This window comes from Fukomys damarensis, unplaced genomic scaffold (genome assembly GCF_012274545.1).
Source record: "Fukomys damarensis isolate Sample0158 unplaced genomic scaffold, DMR_v1.0_HiC HiC_scaffold_8, whole genome shotgun sequence".
NCBI classification, from domain to species: Eukaryota; Metazoa; Chordata; class Mammalia; order Rodentia; family Bathyergidae; genus Fukomys; species Fukomys damarensis.
In genome coordinates this window covers 4,676,965-4,695,748 of record NW_022900920.1, presented here as the reverse complement: position 1 = coordinate 4,695,748, position 18,784 = coordinate 4,676,965, and the positions used below count along the sequence as shown (strand labels likewise).

At 35.0% G+C, this 18,784-nt stretch overlaps 1 protein-coding gene across 3 annotated transcripts in view; it reads left to right on the top strand.

The window, feature by feature from the left end:
• Chuk (component of inhibitor of nuclear factor kappa B kinase complex) overlaps nt 1-17,649 on the top strand; it is a 32,043-nt gene extending 14,394 nt beyond the window's left edge. The window contains exons 11-21 of one of the 3 annotated variants that reach the window (XR_783122.2): nt 724-826; nt 3,278-3,401; nt 3,774-3,925; nt 6,054-6,115; nt 6,989-7,098; nt 7,835-7,884; nt 12,357-12,453; nt 12,737-12,884; nt 13,432-13,562; nt 14,162-14,397; nt 15,753-15,828. Coding sequence is in view for 2 of the 3 variants with exons in the window: in XM_010638536.3 (XP_010636838.1) it covers nt 724-826; nt 3,278-3,401; nt 3,774-3,925; nt 6,054-6,115; nt 6,989-7,098; nt 7,835-7,884; nt 12,357-12,453; nt 12,737-12,884; nt 13,432-13,562; nt 15,753-15,852; nt 16,877-16,906 (1,107 nt within the window). In the remaining variant the exon portion in view is untranslated. Of the gene's footprint in view, nt 1-723; nt 827-3,277; nt 3,402-3,773; nt 3,926-6,053; nt 6,116-6,988; nt 7,099-7,834; nt 7,885-12,356; nt 12,454-12,736; nt 12,885-13,431; nt 13,563-14,161; nt 14,398-15,752; nt 15,853-16,876 lie in introns of those variants that run through there. The other 2 variants (XM_010638536.3, XM_033761317.1) reach the window with 2 other exon arrangements.
• Nucleotides 17,650-18,784: the final 1,135 nt, after the last annotated feature.

Sequence of the window (18,784 nt, the reverse complement as noted above, 5' to 3'; positions counted from 1 at the left end):
TTTTTTTAATTTTTTATCTTGCGGAAAGGTCTTAGTTGCTTAATTGTCCAGGTTGGGCTCAAACTCGAAATTCTCCTGCCTTGGCTTCCCTCAGCATTTAGGGAAGCCAAGGCAGGAGAATTTCGAGTTTGAGCCCAACCTTGCCAGTAATAGAAGCCTAGAATCTTGAAATTAGACTAGCAACCTCATAGGTTCTGCCACAGAATAATCTGGTATGGATACAATCGTGGTCGTGGCTTGCATTTTCTATTTTGTTGTGTGAGACGGAGGCATATTTCACATATATAATTTATCTATTTCAAGTATACAGTTCTGTGGGGTTTAAAAAAAAATTTAAATCAGTTTAAAAATATTTCCATATCAAGAAGAGCCCTCTTATCTGTTATTGGTTATTCTCCTTTCTGCCCACCGTATATAACCACTGATCTTGCTGTCTTTACAGATTTGTCTTTTGTGAACATTCACACATGGAATCTTACAATATGTAGCATCATGTCTAATTTTTTTTTCATTTAGCATTGTATTTTTGTTTTTCAACCTAGCCTTTGTGTTTTTTGCTCTGCAACAAAAATTTAGACCCTATATCTGTGCAGTGTCTGTTAACATACATTGATTTTGGTCATTTGCATTTTAAAATAGTACATCTAGTGCTTAAGTATTTAGAAAACCTAGAATTTTCAAGGATCTTTGAGCAGGATTTGAATTGTTTTGTTTTGTTTTCAGAGAGGCTGCGATAGCTATATGGTTTATTTGTTTGATAAAAGCAAGACTGTATATGAAGGGCCATTTGCTTCCAGAAGTTTGTCTGATTGTGTAAATTATATTGGTAAGTGTGGTTGTTCATATTCCCGTGTTGTTATTTTACCCCTCTCTGGTTCTGGGAGTTGAACCCAGGGCCCTGAACATGCTGGGCAAGCACACTTTACCCCTGAGCCCTATCCCCCATCCTCAAATATGTATGAATATTGCTTGATATTCAAATGTTTTGCCCTATGATGATTATTCTTTTCCTTTGAAGTTTTTGTTTTTTTTTTTCTTCTATCGGGGATCAAACTCGGGTCCTTGTGCTTGCAAGGCAAGTGGTGGAACCGCTTTGCCAAATCCCTGGCCCTGAAGAAGTTTTTGATCAATTCGTATCTATCCAAACTAAAATTGAGCAAAAAATTATAAGATTAAGAACAAAATTGGACCTTAGCTATATATACCTTTTCTTGACGAATTGTTTACATGTAATAAAATGATATATATATATAGCAGATGATATAGTTTGATGATACAGTTTTTTCTTTTGGTGGTGGTACTACTGGGGAAAACCCAAGGCCTTCTCACTGAAGTACATCCCCATCCCACCTTTTATTTTAAGACAGGATTTCACTAAGTCTTCAAGTTGCCCAGGCTGAGCTTGAACTTGCAATTCTTCTGTCTCAGCTTCCTAGAGTGCTGGGATTATAGACATGTGCCACCATGTGTGCCTAAATTTGATTATTTTTGACATTTATATACCTGTAAAATTCATACCACAATCAAGATGCAGAACATCTCTTTTTCCTTAAAAAAGTTCTCTCATGTCTTTTTAAAGTCACTCCCCTACCTCCTGCCCTGACTTTATTTATCTCTTTTATTATGAGGTAGTATAGACCTGTAATCCTAACACTAAGGAGGCTGAGGCAAGAGGATTGCTGTGAGTTTAAGGACAGCTTGGGCTACATAGTATGTTTAAGCCCAGCCTGAACTTCATAGCAAGACACTCCAAAAAAAAAAAAAAAACACTAGTAGAAGTTTTAAAATACTGTTTTAGATTTACAGAAAAACTAAGCAAATACTGTAATGTTCTTATGTATCCTCTCCCTCATACATGTACTTTCCCCTTTTATTAATGTATTAGTCTGGTACATTCATTACAATTAATTCATGAACATGTTATTAACTAAATTCATACCTTATTTAGATTTCCTTAGTTTTTAATCTAATGTCCTTTTACTATTCTAAGGTCTCGTGCAGGATACCACAGTACATCTTGTTGTCATGTCTCCTTAAGCTTCTGTTGGCTATGACAGATTCTGAGACTTTGCTTAATTTGATGATGTTGGCAGCTTTGAGGAGTACTGGTCGGCTGTTCTGCAACATGTCCCTGATTGGAATTTGTCTTTTTTTTTTTTTTTTTTGATTCAGGGTCTCACTATGTAGTTGAGACTGACCTGGAACTCACTATATAGCCCAACCTGGTCTTGAACTCACAGCAATCCTCCTGCCTGAGGCTCCCAAGTGCTGGGATTACAGGAGTGCGCCACCACAACCAGCTCTGTTTTGCTTTGTTTTGTTTTGTTTTTTAATAAGAAAGATCACAGCAGTAAAGTGATATTTTGGTCTCAAATAAAGTATATACTATCACCAAGATTTATGACTATTGGTGTTGATCTTGATCACCTGGCTGAAGTAGTGTTTATCAAGTCTGTTCATGTTAAAGTTTAATCTACCATCCCTTTATATGCTATTTTTGGAAGGAAGTCACTATATGAAACCACATGTTATGAATGAGGAGTTATGTTCCCCTCCTTTATGACAAAGTATCTATATAATTAATTGGAATTCTTCTATATAGGAGATTTGTCTCTTTTCTCCTATATATTAACTTATTCAATCACTTATTTATATTATTTTGGACTCATGGCTATTTACTTTATACTTTGGATTATAATCCTCTATCACTTTGTTGTTCACATTGTCTCATCTTTACCTTTAGAGAGCTCTTTCCATTGATTCCTTTTCCTTTTTCACATGTCCACGTCAAGAATGGGAAGACCTAATAATGAATAGTTAACATTATAAAGTTTGGAATATCTTATAAAACTGCCATTTATCCTATATGCTTTGTTGAAGCTCAGTTGGTGGTCTAGGGGGTATGTGTGTTACTTAGAAACAGAAAAGACTGATGGATTGAGGGAAAGATAGGAATGACTTAGAAGTTTTAAAAAGTAAAGAACTTAGATTAACATATAGTAAAAGATATTCCATTTTAGAAGCAAGAAAAAAAGATGTAGAAGCTCTGTGAGGGTAGTGATTTTATCATTCATTTTTATGACCCATTCTACCTGGAGTACGGTTTGTGTATTCAGTAAACAGTATATTGAACTGAATTAAATGGTAACAAGTAACTTCCTCTTAGCATCTGTGGGAATGCTATTTGTGTGGACTGCAAATCACAGAAAATGATAAATGAACTCCATAGTCTTTAAAAGTAACTCAACGCTCCTTTTACTCATCTTCTTGCCTGTAGTACAAGATAGCAAAATACAGCTTCCAGTTGTACAGCTACGTAAAGTTTGGGCTGAAGCAGTACACTATGTGTCTGGGCTAAAAGAAGACTATAGTAGGCTCTTCCAGGGACAAAGAGCAGCAATGTAAGTGGATTATGTTCTTCATAAGCACAATGTTGTGTTCATTTTATACTCTTGCCAGTTTTCCTTGGTCAGTATTGCACGTAGTGCTAAAATATTGGGCCAGTTTGAAATGTAATATTCTTAACAGACTTATAGGTTTCTTTAAATGGTTGAATCCACCCATTGCTTAACAGTAGTAGCTCCTAAATGTCATAGTATAAGAACATTGTTTATCACAAAATAGCTCCAGCTAGAAGTTTGTAGAGATCAGATTCTAGAGATGAGCTATTTCTCATAGATTGATAATAGAAACTTAGGCTTCTGGAACTTTATATTTTTAAATTTTTATTCAGTGTTTTTGAGTTCTGATAATTTTGTTTTGCTGTGTTGTAGGTTAAGTCTTCTGAGATACAACGCTAATTTGACAAAAATGAAGAACACTTTGATCTCAGCATCACAGCAACTGAAAGCTAAATTGGAATTTTTTCACAAAAGCATTCAGCTTGACCTGGAGAGATACAGTGAGCAGATGACTTATGGAATATGTAAGTTTCTGGGTGTATTATAATTTTTAGGACTGTAGTCTTGAAGCCATCTGTTGTTTTGCCTTCTTGACACATAGCCAGTTCTTACTTTACTTTGGAACAAGAGAGAATAACTTAGATCATGATAAGCCATGTTAGTTTTGAATGTTAGCTCTTTTTTTATCTCTTAAATAACTTACTTTCAAAATTGAATAAAATTATTTAGTTCTTGAAAAGCTAAATTACACAAGAGTAATTTAAGAACTGGTGAATTTAAAATCTCATTTTAAAAATAGAAATGAATCTATACTGGAGTAGCTTCTTGGTCAGTGCTATAGATTAAATGTTTTCCTCCAAAATTCATATTTTGAAATCCTGACCCCTAAGATGATGGTATTTGAAGGTAGGGTTATTGGGAAATGATTAAGTCATGAACATGAAGCCCTCATGAGTGTAATTAGTGTCCTTGTAACGGAGGCCTAAATGAGATTCCTCCATGCTTTCTACCATGTGAGGAAACAATATGAAGCCAGCCATGTATGAACCAGAAAGGAAGCCCTCACCAGACAGTGAATTTGCCATTGCTTTGATCTTGGATTTCCTAGCGTTAAGAACAGTGTAAAATAAATTTCTATTGTTTATATGCCACCCATTATAGATCTTTTTTTTTTTTTTTTAATGTAGAGCTTAAGTGGGCTAACACAGCTAGGGAACTATTCAACTACTTATCTTTTTGGAAATAATAACAGATAATTTCAAGGTTTTGTTTATTTCCAAACCATGTACTGTGGACACCTCCTGTTTTTTGGGCACAGTTCCCAGATTTTTATTGTTTGACTTCAAGCTTGTCTTCATTAAAATATACTAAGGAACTGGGAAAAACACAGTTAAAATTTGAATAAATTTGAAAGAATCACTACCAGCATTTCTGATGTGTTTCATAAAACTAATACTTTTTTAGAAAAAAAAAATACTTTTTCTGCACTTGCCCTCAGAGTAACTGATCCAAAGTGTCTCATAAGATGAATACATTTACTCTCCAGAATAGGTGCTGTGATTAATGTTTGTTTGTTTGTATATTATAGGCATTCTGTTGAATGACAAAACATTATAAGTATTTCATTAAAATATCTTTGACTTGTCAAGGGTGTTCTATACAGTTATTAATGATTCAGGTAGGTCTGTGTGTTCTGGTATTAAAAGATCACTTGGGTCTTTGGTTAGCAGTGATATTTTAAGTTGTGGAAAAAGTAAAGAGAAGTCTGTATATATTCCCTAACTTGTGAGGGAATAAGGTATGTGTCTAGCAATAAATAATAGTAGTGAGATCTCTTGGGCTCTAGGAGAGGAGAAAAAAGTCTTTTTATATCTTTGCATAGTGTTTGGCTTTTTTTTTTTTTTTTTTTTTTTTTTTTTTTTTGCAAGGGGTCTTTTTTTTTTTTTGGTACCAGGGATTGAACTTGGGACCTTGTGCTTGCGAGGCAGGCAGTGGAACCACTGAGCTAAATACCTGGCTGGCTTTTAAAACACATTCATGTGTTACTTTTTAAAAGAATTTTTAAAGATAAATCTACCTATATTGCTTCCCTAGGATGTCCATAACAAAATACCATAAATTAGGTGCTTAAAACACTGAAATTTACTGTCTTACAGCTCTGGAGGTCAAAGGTCTGAAATCAAGGTGTTAGTAGGATATGATCCCTCTGAAACCTGTAGGGAAAAATCCTTCTTTGCTTTTTCCTAGTTTCTGATGGTTTGCCAGTAGTCCTTTATGTTCTTTAGTTTGCAGCTGTAGCACTTCAGTCGGTTTCCCTATTGTCACGTTACGCTTTATCCTTGTGTATCTGTGTCTCTGTGTCTTTTTTCTTTTTTTTCTGTGTCTTTTCTTGTAAGGATAAAGGGGTCATAATGGATTAAGGGCCCACCCTCTCCAATGTGAGTATATATTTAGCTGATTATACCTGTAAGGACCCAGTTTTTAATAAGGTGACATCATAAGGTATTAGACGTTACAATCTGAACATATATTTGGGGTTGGGTGTCACAGTTAACCCATAACATTTTTGATATTGATACAGCAGGAGTTAGGCAGGCTAGTAATTTAAGCTATGACTCTTTCTGAGATAACCAATTTAGACTTTTGTTTTAGCTTCAGAAAAAATGCTAAAAGCTTGGAAAGAAATGGAAGAAAAGGCTATCCACTATGCTGAGGTAAAATCACTGAGCTTATTCTGGGTGCTTATTAATTCTTGGTGTTTCCCAGTGTCTTTGGTTTTGATATAAAAAGAATGTGTATTTCGTCATCCCTGAATATCAGACAAATGTTTAGTAGTTGTTTTGTATATATAGAAGAAGTAATCATAGTGGATGAAAATGAGGGCTTTGGACAAATTACTCAGCCTCACTGAACTTCAATTTCCATATTACTTTTTAAGGAACAATACCTTTTCTAGTAGGGTTTTGGTGACTAAATAGGAATCAGTAATAAATACGGGTCTTTTATTTTTGTGGCTGGTTTAGTTAAGATATTTGTACATCCTGTTTTATGTAGGACATCCCAGTTTATCCTGGTATCTTCAGTATTTCCTTTCACTCTCAAATTATACTGGTATAGATAATAAAATATATGAGATCCCTAGGGATAGACAGATTATTTTTAGGTAGCAGTTTCCTCCCTTATCCTGTACTGCTATCAATGATTCTACATTATTGCTTTCCTTGCCAGTACTTACTTACCCTGAGAATATGGATAGGGATAGTTGATATCCTGGAGCTGAGATTGCAAGTGACACCACTGGTTTTGGTTATCATGTTTTTTGTCTTTTACTTCTCCAGGAAAAAAAAGGCAGAGCTAGTAGTACATTGTCAGGAGAGAAAAGCACGTAGCTTAGAAAGAACTATGTTCTTGTGTGAAAGATTCTCAGAATCTAAAAGATAAAAAGGCCTTAACAATATTAGTGTTTCATGTTGAATTAGTTTGCATAATGCCAGAGCAGACCATTCTCTATGCTTAAAGTCTGAGTTTTGATTAGTATTATGTGGTGGTAAGTCTGTCATTTTCTTTTTGTTTTCATCATTCTTTAGGTTGGTGTCATTGGATACCTTGAAGATCAGATTATGTCTTTGCACACTGAAATCATGGAGCTACAGAAGAGCCCTTATGGAAGACGCCAGGGAGACTTGATGGAATCTTTGTAAGGATTTATGTTGTTGGTCTTAATGTCTATAATTTTTTGTAGCATTGTTATTTCTCCTTACATCTAGCAAGTGAAGCTTCTGTGTAGTGCTGTTCTATAGTTTTCCTTTCCCCAAAGATATTCATGTCATATTTTATTTTATTTTTATTTTTGGTACTGGGGATCGAACTTGGATCCTTCCACTGATGGAGGCAGGCAGCAGAACCTCTGAGCTAAAGCCCCAGCCCTTCATGTCATATTTTAAAAGGAAGCTATTCTTAGTTACAGGAAATTTTGGAAATAACTCTTTGGGTTGACCTTTGTCTGTTCTTTGAAAAACATCTTTTCACAAGTGTTTTGAAGTATTTTCTAAGTATATCCAAATTGCAAACTATGTCCTTAACTTTACTGTATTTCTGATCCAGGATTGTCTCTTAAGTGCCCTAATGAGATTAATTTCCTGTATGTCTATATTAGAAACCAGATTTTTCTCTTTAATCATCATACTTTTTGCTTATTTAAATGTTACTGATGCAAGAATATTGTATTTGTGGTGATTAACAGAGCAGGTATTGTATTGTATTTGCATTTTGAGATCAAGTATTATCCTTTCTTTTTACTCAATGAAATTATCTATAAGTACTGATTGGCAACTTGTACTTGCTTTAAAATGAGGATCATTAATGCATATGGTATTATTTATTTCAAGAGTCATTAAATTACCTTCACATAGAAACATGTTTTTCTTTTGTAGGGAACAGCATGCCATTGATCTGTATAAACAGTTAAAGCACAGACCTGCAGGTAAGACACTTCTGTCACAGTTCTTAGAGATATTTTAGGAGACTCAATATTTGAACAAGTATAGGGAATTTTAAATGTTTTAAATGTTTTAAAATTCCTTTTTTGGTATTACCATTAAGACACCTAAAGTGTAATAGCTTTAACTTTGTGATCATTTAAGAGATTAGAAGGAGAAAGTAATAACAAAATTGGGTAGAAAAATTTTAAACATGGAAATCAAAAGAAGGAATTGAAGAGAAATGAACTCAAAGAAGAGGAAGCAGAAATCTGTGTGGAAAGATGGAAAAAAGATGCTTAAGATTAGGGAAGTTGGAATGAATTTGAGGCAGTGGGTTCAGGTGTGGAATGGTGAGAGGAAAGGCCTATGTTTTAGGCACTTTACCTTGAAAATGATGCCTCTATATGTACTGGTTATTGATGGCTTGTATCACTGGCAAAATGAATCCTGTTGAACATCTGCTAACCGCAGAGCATACTACTGGAAAGACCTCAGAAGACTTGAATTGTAGATTGGGCACTTTGCTGCGGTACTTTACTGACCAGCTGATCTTGGCACATTTCCCTGTACCTCATTTGTCTTTTCTAGAAGATGATATTGAAACCTGTCTTTCCTAACTCAATTAATATATTACAGCAGTATGTGTGAGAGGGTGTTTGTGAAAATGCTTTGAAAACTATAAGGTGTTACATACCTGCAAGATACTGTTATTTGGTTTAAATTTTTTTTGTTTTGAAGGGTTGTGGAAGTAAAAAGTGAATTTTATGCCGTAGAGTATGATTTACTTAAATTGTTAAAAAAATTAAAAATTTTATACTTTAAGGACTGGGGATTTAGCTCTGTGGTTTTGGCGCGTGCCTCACAAGAGCAAGGACCTGAATTCGATCCCCAGTACCAAAAGAAAAAAAAAATTAAAAAGTATTTTATACTGTAAAATTTATAAGCACATAACAGCGAATTAATATACATATGCAAATTAATATACATGACATGGTACTTAAAAACAACATAATTTTCTCATAGTTTGTATCTATCTGCAATATCAAATTTATTAGAAGTTTGGGATCATGAACATTAAAGAGAATATTTAGACTTGTTTTCTATTTAAAATTAAATTTTAATATTTTACTCTAATCATAATATCTACCACATAAGTCACTATTTGGTTGATATCTTCAACATTTTTGCCTATTCTATCAATAAAATCCTGATTCCAGATCAATCCAACAGTCTACTCTTAACAGTTATTGCAATTTTGTTGAAGCTATTACAGTACCAGTAAAAAACTTGTATCACTGTCCATTCTGTTGTTGCTATTACTAATTCAGAGATTTTCACTTTTGCTTTGATTCTTAACATATGTTCTGGGTCAGCAACATCTTCCACTGTACACAGTGGAAGGTTTTAAAACTCTAGCATACTCCTCAGACCTATGATGTTATCACTTCTTTCATTAAAGTTAACCTCACTTCACACTTCAGGATGGCTAACACTAAACTGTTGGTATCCACGCCCATTTCCCCTCCTATATCAGTGGCATCATGATTAATCCTATATTCTCTGGAGCCAGGCTCTCAACTTGTTTAAAGGCCTTCCACTCAGAGGCTTTTGACCTCGAAGCATATAAATATATAAATATGTACTAGTCCTTCACCTGAAAATTAACCTTTTTTTATTCCCCCCCGGTACTGGGGATTGAACTCGGGACCTTGCCCTTATAAGGCAGTCCACCAAACCACTGAGCTAAATCCCCGGCCCAGAAAATTAACCTTGAGGTTAATCCCATTTAGGTATTCACCTGCAAAGAACAGATAAGCATTTTTCAAAATTTCTTGAAGGAGTCCTTTATACACAAAACATTATTACAATATTGGAGAATTTTTCAAGAATTAAAACAGAAGGGCCAGGAATTCAGTTCAGTGGCACCGCACCTACCTCTCAAGCACAAGGTCCTGTGTTCAATCCCTGGTACCAAAAAAAAAAAAAATACCCTCAAGATTTAAAACAGGAAATTTGAGACATTTTTGTATTCATTTAAAAATAATAAATCCATTGCCTATTAACATATTTTGATTAAGTGTATATTTTCTAAAACAAACTAGTGAGTACACTGGTATTGACTGGTATTGTTTTACATTTTGGCACATCTTTTTAATGTCACTGACCTCATCAGAAAAGTCTAAGTATTGAGAAACTGACAAATTCCAGCTGTGAATACAAATTTTCTAAAATTCAAACTTTTGCTTGAAACATGAAATTTTATCACTGACAATAATCTTTTTCCTTAAAGAAACAAACATACTTCACTTCTTATTTTCACCTACTTTCTAAAGAAATGCACGCTACATAACCAAATCTGAATAACCATAGTTTGGCTGACAGTCAAAATTGGGTTCCATGAAAGAAGAGGCCAGACAGCTAGCAGTATGTAATTACTAACATGGTTTTCCTTGGGACATCTATCATACTTTGTTATATAGTTAAAATGCATTATTTATCACATAGAATATTACAAAGATGTATACTCATGGGTTGTGTTTTATGTATCACTGGTTCTTATATAATAACCCTTGATTTACAGTCTCTGGTATCCTGTAGCTCACAGTTGACTTGGGATTCTTGTTCAATTGAAAATATGAAAACCAACTTTTCTTCATTCTCTGTTGGACAAGGCTAAAGTTCTGAGATCTTTGACCATCTACCAGCTAGTTACATGAGAAACTTCACTTTGGCCTGTGGGATTTAGGAAAGTGCTGTTTGAAGAAGAGTGGTTTTGGATTCTTGTACCTGGTTGTTGTTAAGGGAGAGCCAGAGAGATATGTAAGGAATACAGTTGGGCTATGGAGGTGGTCTTTGAACTGATAATGAAGGAAACATTTTTTTAAAGTAGGAGTAGTAAAAGCCATTCACAGGACTGCTATGAAGGTTAAATGGGGAAATTAAAACCCAGTAGTAACTATTAGTTCCAAAATTATTTTTGCACTCAGGCTTATTTATTGTCCAAGGAAATTGCCAACATGATGTATGAAGAATTTTCTGAAATATAATAAAGCTGGTGATTGTTAAAAGTTGAGATAGCATCTCTTGTAATTGTAGGGCTCACTGTGACCAGTAACCAACCCATTTGAGGACATCTGTCACCTTCCATTTGGCTTTAGGACAAACTTAAGATGTCTACAGTTTCCTTTATTAGTACATCAGATTTGGTTTGAATCAACTTTTTTCAAAAATTTGTGGGCCATAAACAGAAGGATATACATAAAGTGTCATACATCCTAGCTTGGACAAATGCCTCCTACCTTAAGGCAGTGAAAGTTGTCTTTTGTTGTTTTTTATTTATTTTATTTTATTATTTCTTTTGAGACAAGGTCTTGTTGTATAATACAGGATGGCTTTGAACTCAGTATGTAGCCCAGGTTGGCCTCAAACTTATGTTGATCTTCCTAAAGCAGTGAAAGTTTGATAGATTATCCTACTGTTTCTAAATAAGTGATGTTAATCATATGAGAAAAATTGGTATCTTGGCCAGAGGCTGCATATGGGCATGGGAATAGATTAGTAATAAAGCCAGCCAAAACTGCTGTTCTAAATACAGGCAACTAATGTCTCTGAAAATACGCTGATGTATGTGTGTGTTTATTACATATACATACATATATGTGTCTATTTACACATCCCTATGTACACATACACAGTGTGTGACTGAAAAATATGGTGTTTAGATATAAGATATGATTACAGTAAAAAAAAAAACGTTGCCATTAATCGACCTCAAAATACTCCCTCTTGCTTCAATCACACTTATCCCATCATTCTTACCATTTTCTGAAGCAGTTCTGGAAGTTCTCTTTCAAATCTTTCACTTGAGGTTCTAAATCAGTTCCTTGAGGTCCTAAATCAGTTCAGAACACTTACCTTTCGTGGGCTTTTGGACTTTGTGGAAGAACGGAAAGTAACACAGTGCCAGATATGGTGAATAAGAATGAGGACACGCCATGCTTTTACAAGCCTGTCTTTCTGTTGGATAGCACTGAGCCAGAACATTCATCATGTTTTTTATCTTACCTCCTGAAGGCATTCACCAAACAGAACTTCCAGGCTGATGGAATAAGTGTGCTGGAAGCAAGGGGGAGTATTTTGAGAGGCATTAATAGTAATTTGTCTTTTACTGTAATACATTTAAAAATTTTAAATATTCACCGTATATTTTGATCACACTTGTACATCTATATATGCACATTGTATACACACAAATGCACATAACTTTTTTATATATAATTAACCATTGAGCTATATCCCTAGACTTTAGAATTTATTTATAAGTAATCTTGAAATTTTAATCCAATTTTTATTTAAATAGAAATGTTTGTTAGCCTTCTTTCAGACTTTTGAGTTTTTGAGAAATATGTTTTGCTTGGAGATTGATACTTTCTGCAAGAGAAAGGTTGTACTCACTGATTAAAATCTTTTACAGATCACTCCTACAGTGACAGCACAGAGATGGTGAAGATCATTGTGCATACTGTTCAGAGTCAGGATCGTGTTCTCAAGGAGTTGTTTGGCCATCTAAGGTAGAAAAATTGTTTTATTTTCTCCTTGTTTTTTTTTTCAAAATGCCACCTCTTTTTGATGAGTATCCTAGACCCAAGAATTCTGGCTGTTATCTCGAGTAGCTTGGCCAAAACTACATGCACAGTGCCTGTATTTATATTACCTGTTTGCCTGTACTGCTTTGGAGATCAGTTATTAAATATAATGCTGATTGTAGTTCATTTCCCTAACTGGGTTTTGGGAGTATGGTGTATAGTATTTGAGGGTTATAACAATTATCTGATGCTGATTTAATCTTTCCAGCAAGCTTTTGGGCTGTAAACAGAAGATTATTGACCTACTCCCCAAGGTAGAAGTGGCCCTCAGTAACATCAAAGAAGCTGACAATACTGTCATGTTCATGCAGGGAAAGAGGCAGAAAGAAATTTGGCATCTCCTTAAAATTGCCTGCGTAAGTATTTACTAACAAATTATTTAATATGATATTGACTTGCTACTGTTATCTGCAAAAGGGTTTTTATCAGCATGAGCTGTCTCTTTAAAGATGTATATTTTATATTAGGTTGATGCTCATATTCTTTGCTCTGCATCTGACTACCAATGGAGATTCAGGGCTTTTGCACTATCACTCTCCTTTCCAGTTACTTTATTTTTATAGTTCTCCTGATACTGGACCAGTATGACATATCTACCCAACATGGAGAGAGATATGGCTAACTAGTTAGCGTAAGAAGCTCTATGTTCATCTGGGTTTTTTCTTTCCCTTCCAATTAAAGTGGTTTTAAGAGAAGTAAATACATTCACTTTTAGTTAATGAAGCTAAAAACCAAGGACAGTATAGTTAGAAATGGTGTATAAAGGTGGGAATAGTTTTGTACAGAAATACTCTATATAATAAAGTAGTGATGAAATGTAAATCTTAGGAGTATGGTAAATTATGTGAATCAATAGAGGTGCTTTCCTATAATCTTTTGATTTTCTTTTCCTTTTTCTTTCAGACACAGAGTTCTGCCAGGTCCCTTGTAGGTTCCAGTCTAGAAGGTGCAGTAACTCCTCAGGCATCAGCGTGCCTGCCTCCAACTTTAGCACAGCGTGAACATTCTTTGTCATGCGTGGTAACTCAAGATGGGTGGGTTCCTTTGTAACAGTAGATGTTGTGTTTTCAGAATAGTGGTAGGAATGAAGCAGTAGAATATAGCAAAGGAGGTCTTCAGTGCCTTCAGACTAAGGTTGAGTCTCAACTGTCCCTTCCTAATACTTTTGGACAGTGTGCTTGACTTTTTTAATGTCCATATTTTCTTACCTGTAAAATGAGAAATAAATTTCTTATAGAATGGCTGTGAAAATTTTATTAGACAATGTGTGTAACATTCTTAAAAGGTAAATATTCAACAAAAATTACCTATAATTGTTTAGTCCAAGTTCTAAGACTTTTCTGTTATTTTGTCTCAATTTCTTTTACCCAAACTTTATTCCTCCCTTTGCTATATCTCTATGAGAAATTATGCTATCTTTTTGCATTTATCATTTTGGGGTCCTTGACTGCCCTTTTAATAAATTATTGAGATCAAATTTACTGTATAACTTAGTATTTTAAAATTAGGCTTTTTTTCAATGACTTAAATCAACTTTGCAAATAATTCAAGTTTAAAGTCCTGTATTTTCTTTTGTTAGTTCCCGCTCTTCTGCTAAAAGCTGAATGACTATCCATGTCTATTATTTTCTCAGCATAAGATGTGCCGTATCCAGAGCCAGTGGCTCTTTGCTAGCTTGTGTATTGTCACTTTTCTCACAACTCATGGAGACCTCTACAGCACCAGCATTTCCTCGAAGTTCTTCCCATAATTAGTTTTGCAGAAGTGCAGCCATGTTACATCACTGCTCAGGAGGTCATGCAATTGCACATTCTGTACGCTACTTTTATGAGAGAAAAAGCACATGGCAGGAAGGCAAGCTGATATCAGGTATTTGATTTTTTTAAAGAAAGCAAGTTCAGGGTCTGTCTTGGAATCATTATAGACTTGGCCTAAAGTAAAACATCTACAAATATAATACAGATTATAGTGTTAAGCAAATATTCTGTGATCAAAGTTAAGAGAAATAAAGTTTAATACATTTTCAACCATTTGCTTTTAGTAAAGTCATTTAGGTTTTTTAGAGGACATTAATGGTTGCAAGTGGTACATATATAGGTAATTTCTAATTTGAGGTTGTGGCTGTTGGCCAAAGGGCATCTGATCAATATTTTATTTTCAGGTAGGAGTACATTATAAAGGAAAATTACTTTCAATTATAATGTACCTATGGTACTTAACTACAAAGGGTTAGAAACTGTTAGCCTAAGTATTTCCATCTGTTAAATAAGAGCTAAATCAGCATTTCATACTAAGCTCATAGTGGCTACCATGCCAAAACTGACTTTGATAGAGGAGGCACTGAGGGTTGGTAAATGGTGAGTATAGAGGCCATATGGAAGGAGAAAGCATGAAGGTGGAAACCAGAATCAGGATCTTCTTTAAAAATAAACTTCCATGGATAGTTCTGGTCAGCTACCCTGTCACACTGTTTTCTGACGCTGCCATTAAGAACCAGCTTGCTTATTTTTCTTGTCATTGCTGTCATCTATTGTTCTCAACCAGAGTTTTTAATCCTTCCTGATCTTTGCAGAACAGGTTGTACTTTTCAATCTTCTTCTCTATACTTGTGTATGTGACTTAAGTGTGATGGTATTTTTCTACTTGTAGAGAAAAGGAAATAATCCAAAAACAAAACGTAGTTTTTCATCTGTCCATGCCACAAGAATTTTTTCCTCCTTTAATATTTCTGGGGGAAAGTGTTATATGTTAAGTGCTACTTATGCTTTAAAGAAAAGTTTGATTAGAGTTATAGTGGACTTTTTTTTTCTTCCAATACGGGGATTGAACACAGCCTTATGCATGCTAGGCAAGGGCTTTACTATTGAGCTTCATTTTCAGCTCTATGTATTTTTAAACAGCGTCTCTGAGTTGCCCAGGCTGGCCTCAACATTACAATCTTTCTGCCTCAGCCTCCCAAGTAGCTGAGATTACAGATGTGCACCACTGTAACCTATCTTATAGTGGACTTATCATTAGAGATAGTCAGAGACAACAGTGTGGATGAAGTGGGACTCTGCCTCTGGGTGGGAGGGATGAAGGACCTGAACACTATAGGAGTTAGCCACATTGGGGTGCTGGGTTGCAGCAAGGACAGTAATCATCCTTATTTAGAAGACCAGAAGGTAGAGGAAATTTATGTTTCTTTGCTGAGTTTGAAAAGGCTTTGTTCTTTTATCCCACAGGGAGAGTTTAGCACAAATGATAGAAGAAAATTTGAACTGTCTTGGCCATTTAAATACTATTATACGTGAAGCAAATGAGGACCAGGACAATAGCATGATGGTAAGCTTTGTGTGGATATGAGTGTATGTTTTAGGTATGTTGGGTGCAAAAGAGTTAGCTTTCTTTGCTACCTTTATTTGACATTCTGGCTGTGTATAGGTAATAGGAGTACTTGGAGAAAAGAGCATTTGAAGAATGTTCTCAACCTCAAATCCCCATCTTTTACTCAGATGTACTAGGGTTGATAGTGTATATCAATAAACATCAACAGTACCGTTTTCAGTCAGATTAAATTTTCTTTGCAATGTGAACACTGAAATTGAATTATTTGTACCATTTTGCTTCAACAATTTTCTCCAGTTAGATTGACCTTACACAGTAACTCAGATGTAGTACCTGCTTCATATAAAATGAATTATCTTAATATGTTTGTGATTTAAAAGAGTGCTGGGATTGGGGATTTAGCTCAGTGGTTCCACTGCCTGCCTTGCAAGTGCAAGGACCCAAGTTTGATCCCTCCCCAGTACCAAAAAAAAAAAAAAACCACAAACAAACAAATAAGAGTGCTTATGTTACTTTGTAATTACTATGAACTATTGATTTGTTAGAACTAGGAGAACTAAAAATGTGTACTGAATTAATGATTACTGCATTTAACCTCAGTGTCAATTCTTATTTTCTAAGGATAATTATTTGTTTCAAATTTTTATGAAAACTTTGAAGTACTTTTTGCAGTTAGATAATAAAGTGAGCTAAACTTTCTAATTGTAATTTATGCATTTTTGGTTTTTCAACTTTAGATTGTGTGTGTGAGAAAGACAGAGAGAGTATGGGAGGGAGAGAGGGAGGAAGGGAGGTTTCACTAGGTGCTTCAGACTGGCCTTGAACTCAATGTATAGCTCATGCTGGCCTCGATATTACAGCAGTCCTCCTGCCTCTGCTTCCCAAGTGCTGGGAATATAGGCATGCGTCACCATGCCTGGCTCAACTTGATATAAAATGTCCAACTGTACAAAAACGAACATCCATTCATTTACCACTTACATTAAACTTCTAATTGTGACTTTTTCATACCTGGTTTTAGAATCTTGATTGGAGTTGGTTAACTGAATGACTTGGCATTTGTTCACTACCCTCCAACCTGTGGAAGTTGTTGCTGCAAATTCTTCACATACCAGTCAATGGAAGAAAGGGATATATTCAGAAACTACGCATGCTACGCATGGCTTTACTCTTGATTTTGAGTAATTTTAACCACCAGATAGGATTTTATGAAAATCAATGGACTTCTTTAAATATTTGTTTTAATACTACAATTACTCGGCCACAGATTTAGCTCAGTGGTTCCGCCACCTGCTTTTAAGCATAAGGTCCTGAGTTCAATCCCCGGTACCAAAAAAAAAACACCGCAATTACTTAGGAGCATCATTGTGACCCATATGTTTTTAAACTTGGTAAAACATTACTTATTTACCTAAAAATACCTTTAAAGTTTTAACTTTTAGGCATAAAGCCAAACATAGTATTGTACACAGAGAAAAGTCATCTAACATTCATTTTAAGTAATGTTGCCTACTTGTGTTTTTATGAAAGAGATTGCTTACAAGTGAAATTGTACTTCTTGAAGAATAAATCCTACCTCCTTGTGTTGCACTCAGCAAGTGCTCTTCCTAGCATCATGAGGAGTTGACTTAACCCTATTTTAATTTTAGGTCACAGATAATAGTATCCCCTCCTTACAGAAGGGATTGTATTTCCAAGCCTTCAATTCCAGTTGATTGTCATAAATCATGTATGCTATATGTGTGTGTGTATGTATTTAAGATGTACATTTAATAATATCAAAAAGAAAGATGTCTTAATTTATAATGTATTTGAAAGCTTATGTGTTTTTTCATTTGTAAAAAGGGATCATTTATTTTTTTGTGTCTTACCATACAAGAGTATAAAGATCTGCATTCCTTTATCTGTAATTGTAATTTCAAAATCTAAGAAATTCTGAAAACAAGGTTTTCATAAGCTTGGTGACAAAATTAACTTGTTTATATATCTAATCTGACAAACCGTTTATCCCATTTCATGTGAATATTCATTTATTTTGCTGCAGAAATATTAACATGTTTGATTACTGGGGAGGGGCTGCTACCACTTTTTTAAAGGGTTAATTAGTATGGCATATGCACATTGCCTTAATAAAATCTGAGGGCCAGGGATTTAGCTCAGTGTGTCTCCACCTGCCTCGCAAGCACAAGGTCCATTCTGAAAAATTTCATAATTCTGAAACATCTGCCTCCCAGAGCTTTCAGGTAAAGTATTGTGGATCTCTTATCTTATGTTAAATAATTTAGAAGGTATTATTTGTTTTTAAAATGTGAAATGCTTTTATATTCTAGTTTTTCACTTTATGAATTAAATGATTTTTAAATTATATTTTGAGTCTCTGTTCATTATAAAAACCAGATTATATATAGTGCAACAGTTGAATATAGCTTGGGACAATGTGAAATGAAAGTTCATAAAATAGGGCCCGGGATTTAGCTCAGTGGTTCGGTGGCCTGCCTTGTAAGCGCAAGTACCCAAGTTCAATCCCTGGTAAACAAAAAAAAAAAAAAAAGAAGAGAAAGTTCATAAAATAGAAGCAGGGCACAAAATAGGCTATCCCTGGCTTTGTTTTTGTTTTTTCACTTTTCTTTTTTGGTACCGGTAATCGAACCCAGGGCCTCCGCTTGCCAGGCAGGCACTGCACTGCTGAGCTACATCCCCGGCCCCCTGGCTTTGTTATTGTGGTAGTGGTGGTTTGCAGTACTGAAGAGTAAACTGAAGGCCTTTGCACTGACATACATGTGTAGCCCCTTTCAAAAAATTTTTTGAGAGGGTTTTGCTAAGTTGTCCTGGATGGGCTCAAACTTGGTGATCTTCCAGCCTCGACTTCCCAGAGTGCTGGGACTACAGACACATGCCACCACATCTGGCATCCCTATATGTTCATTAG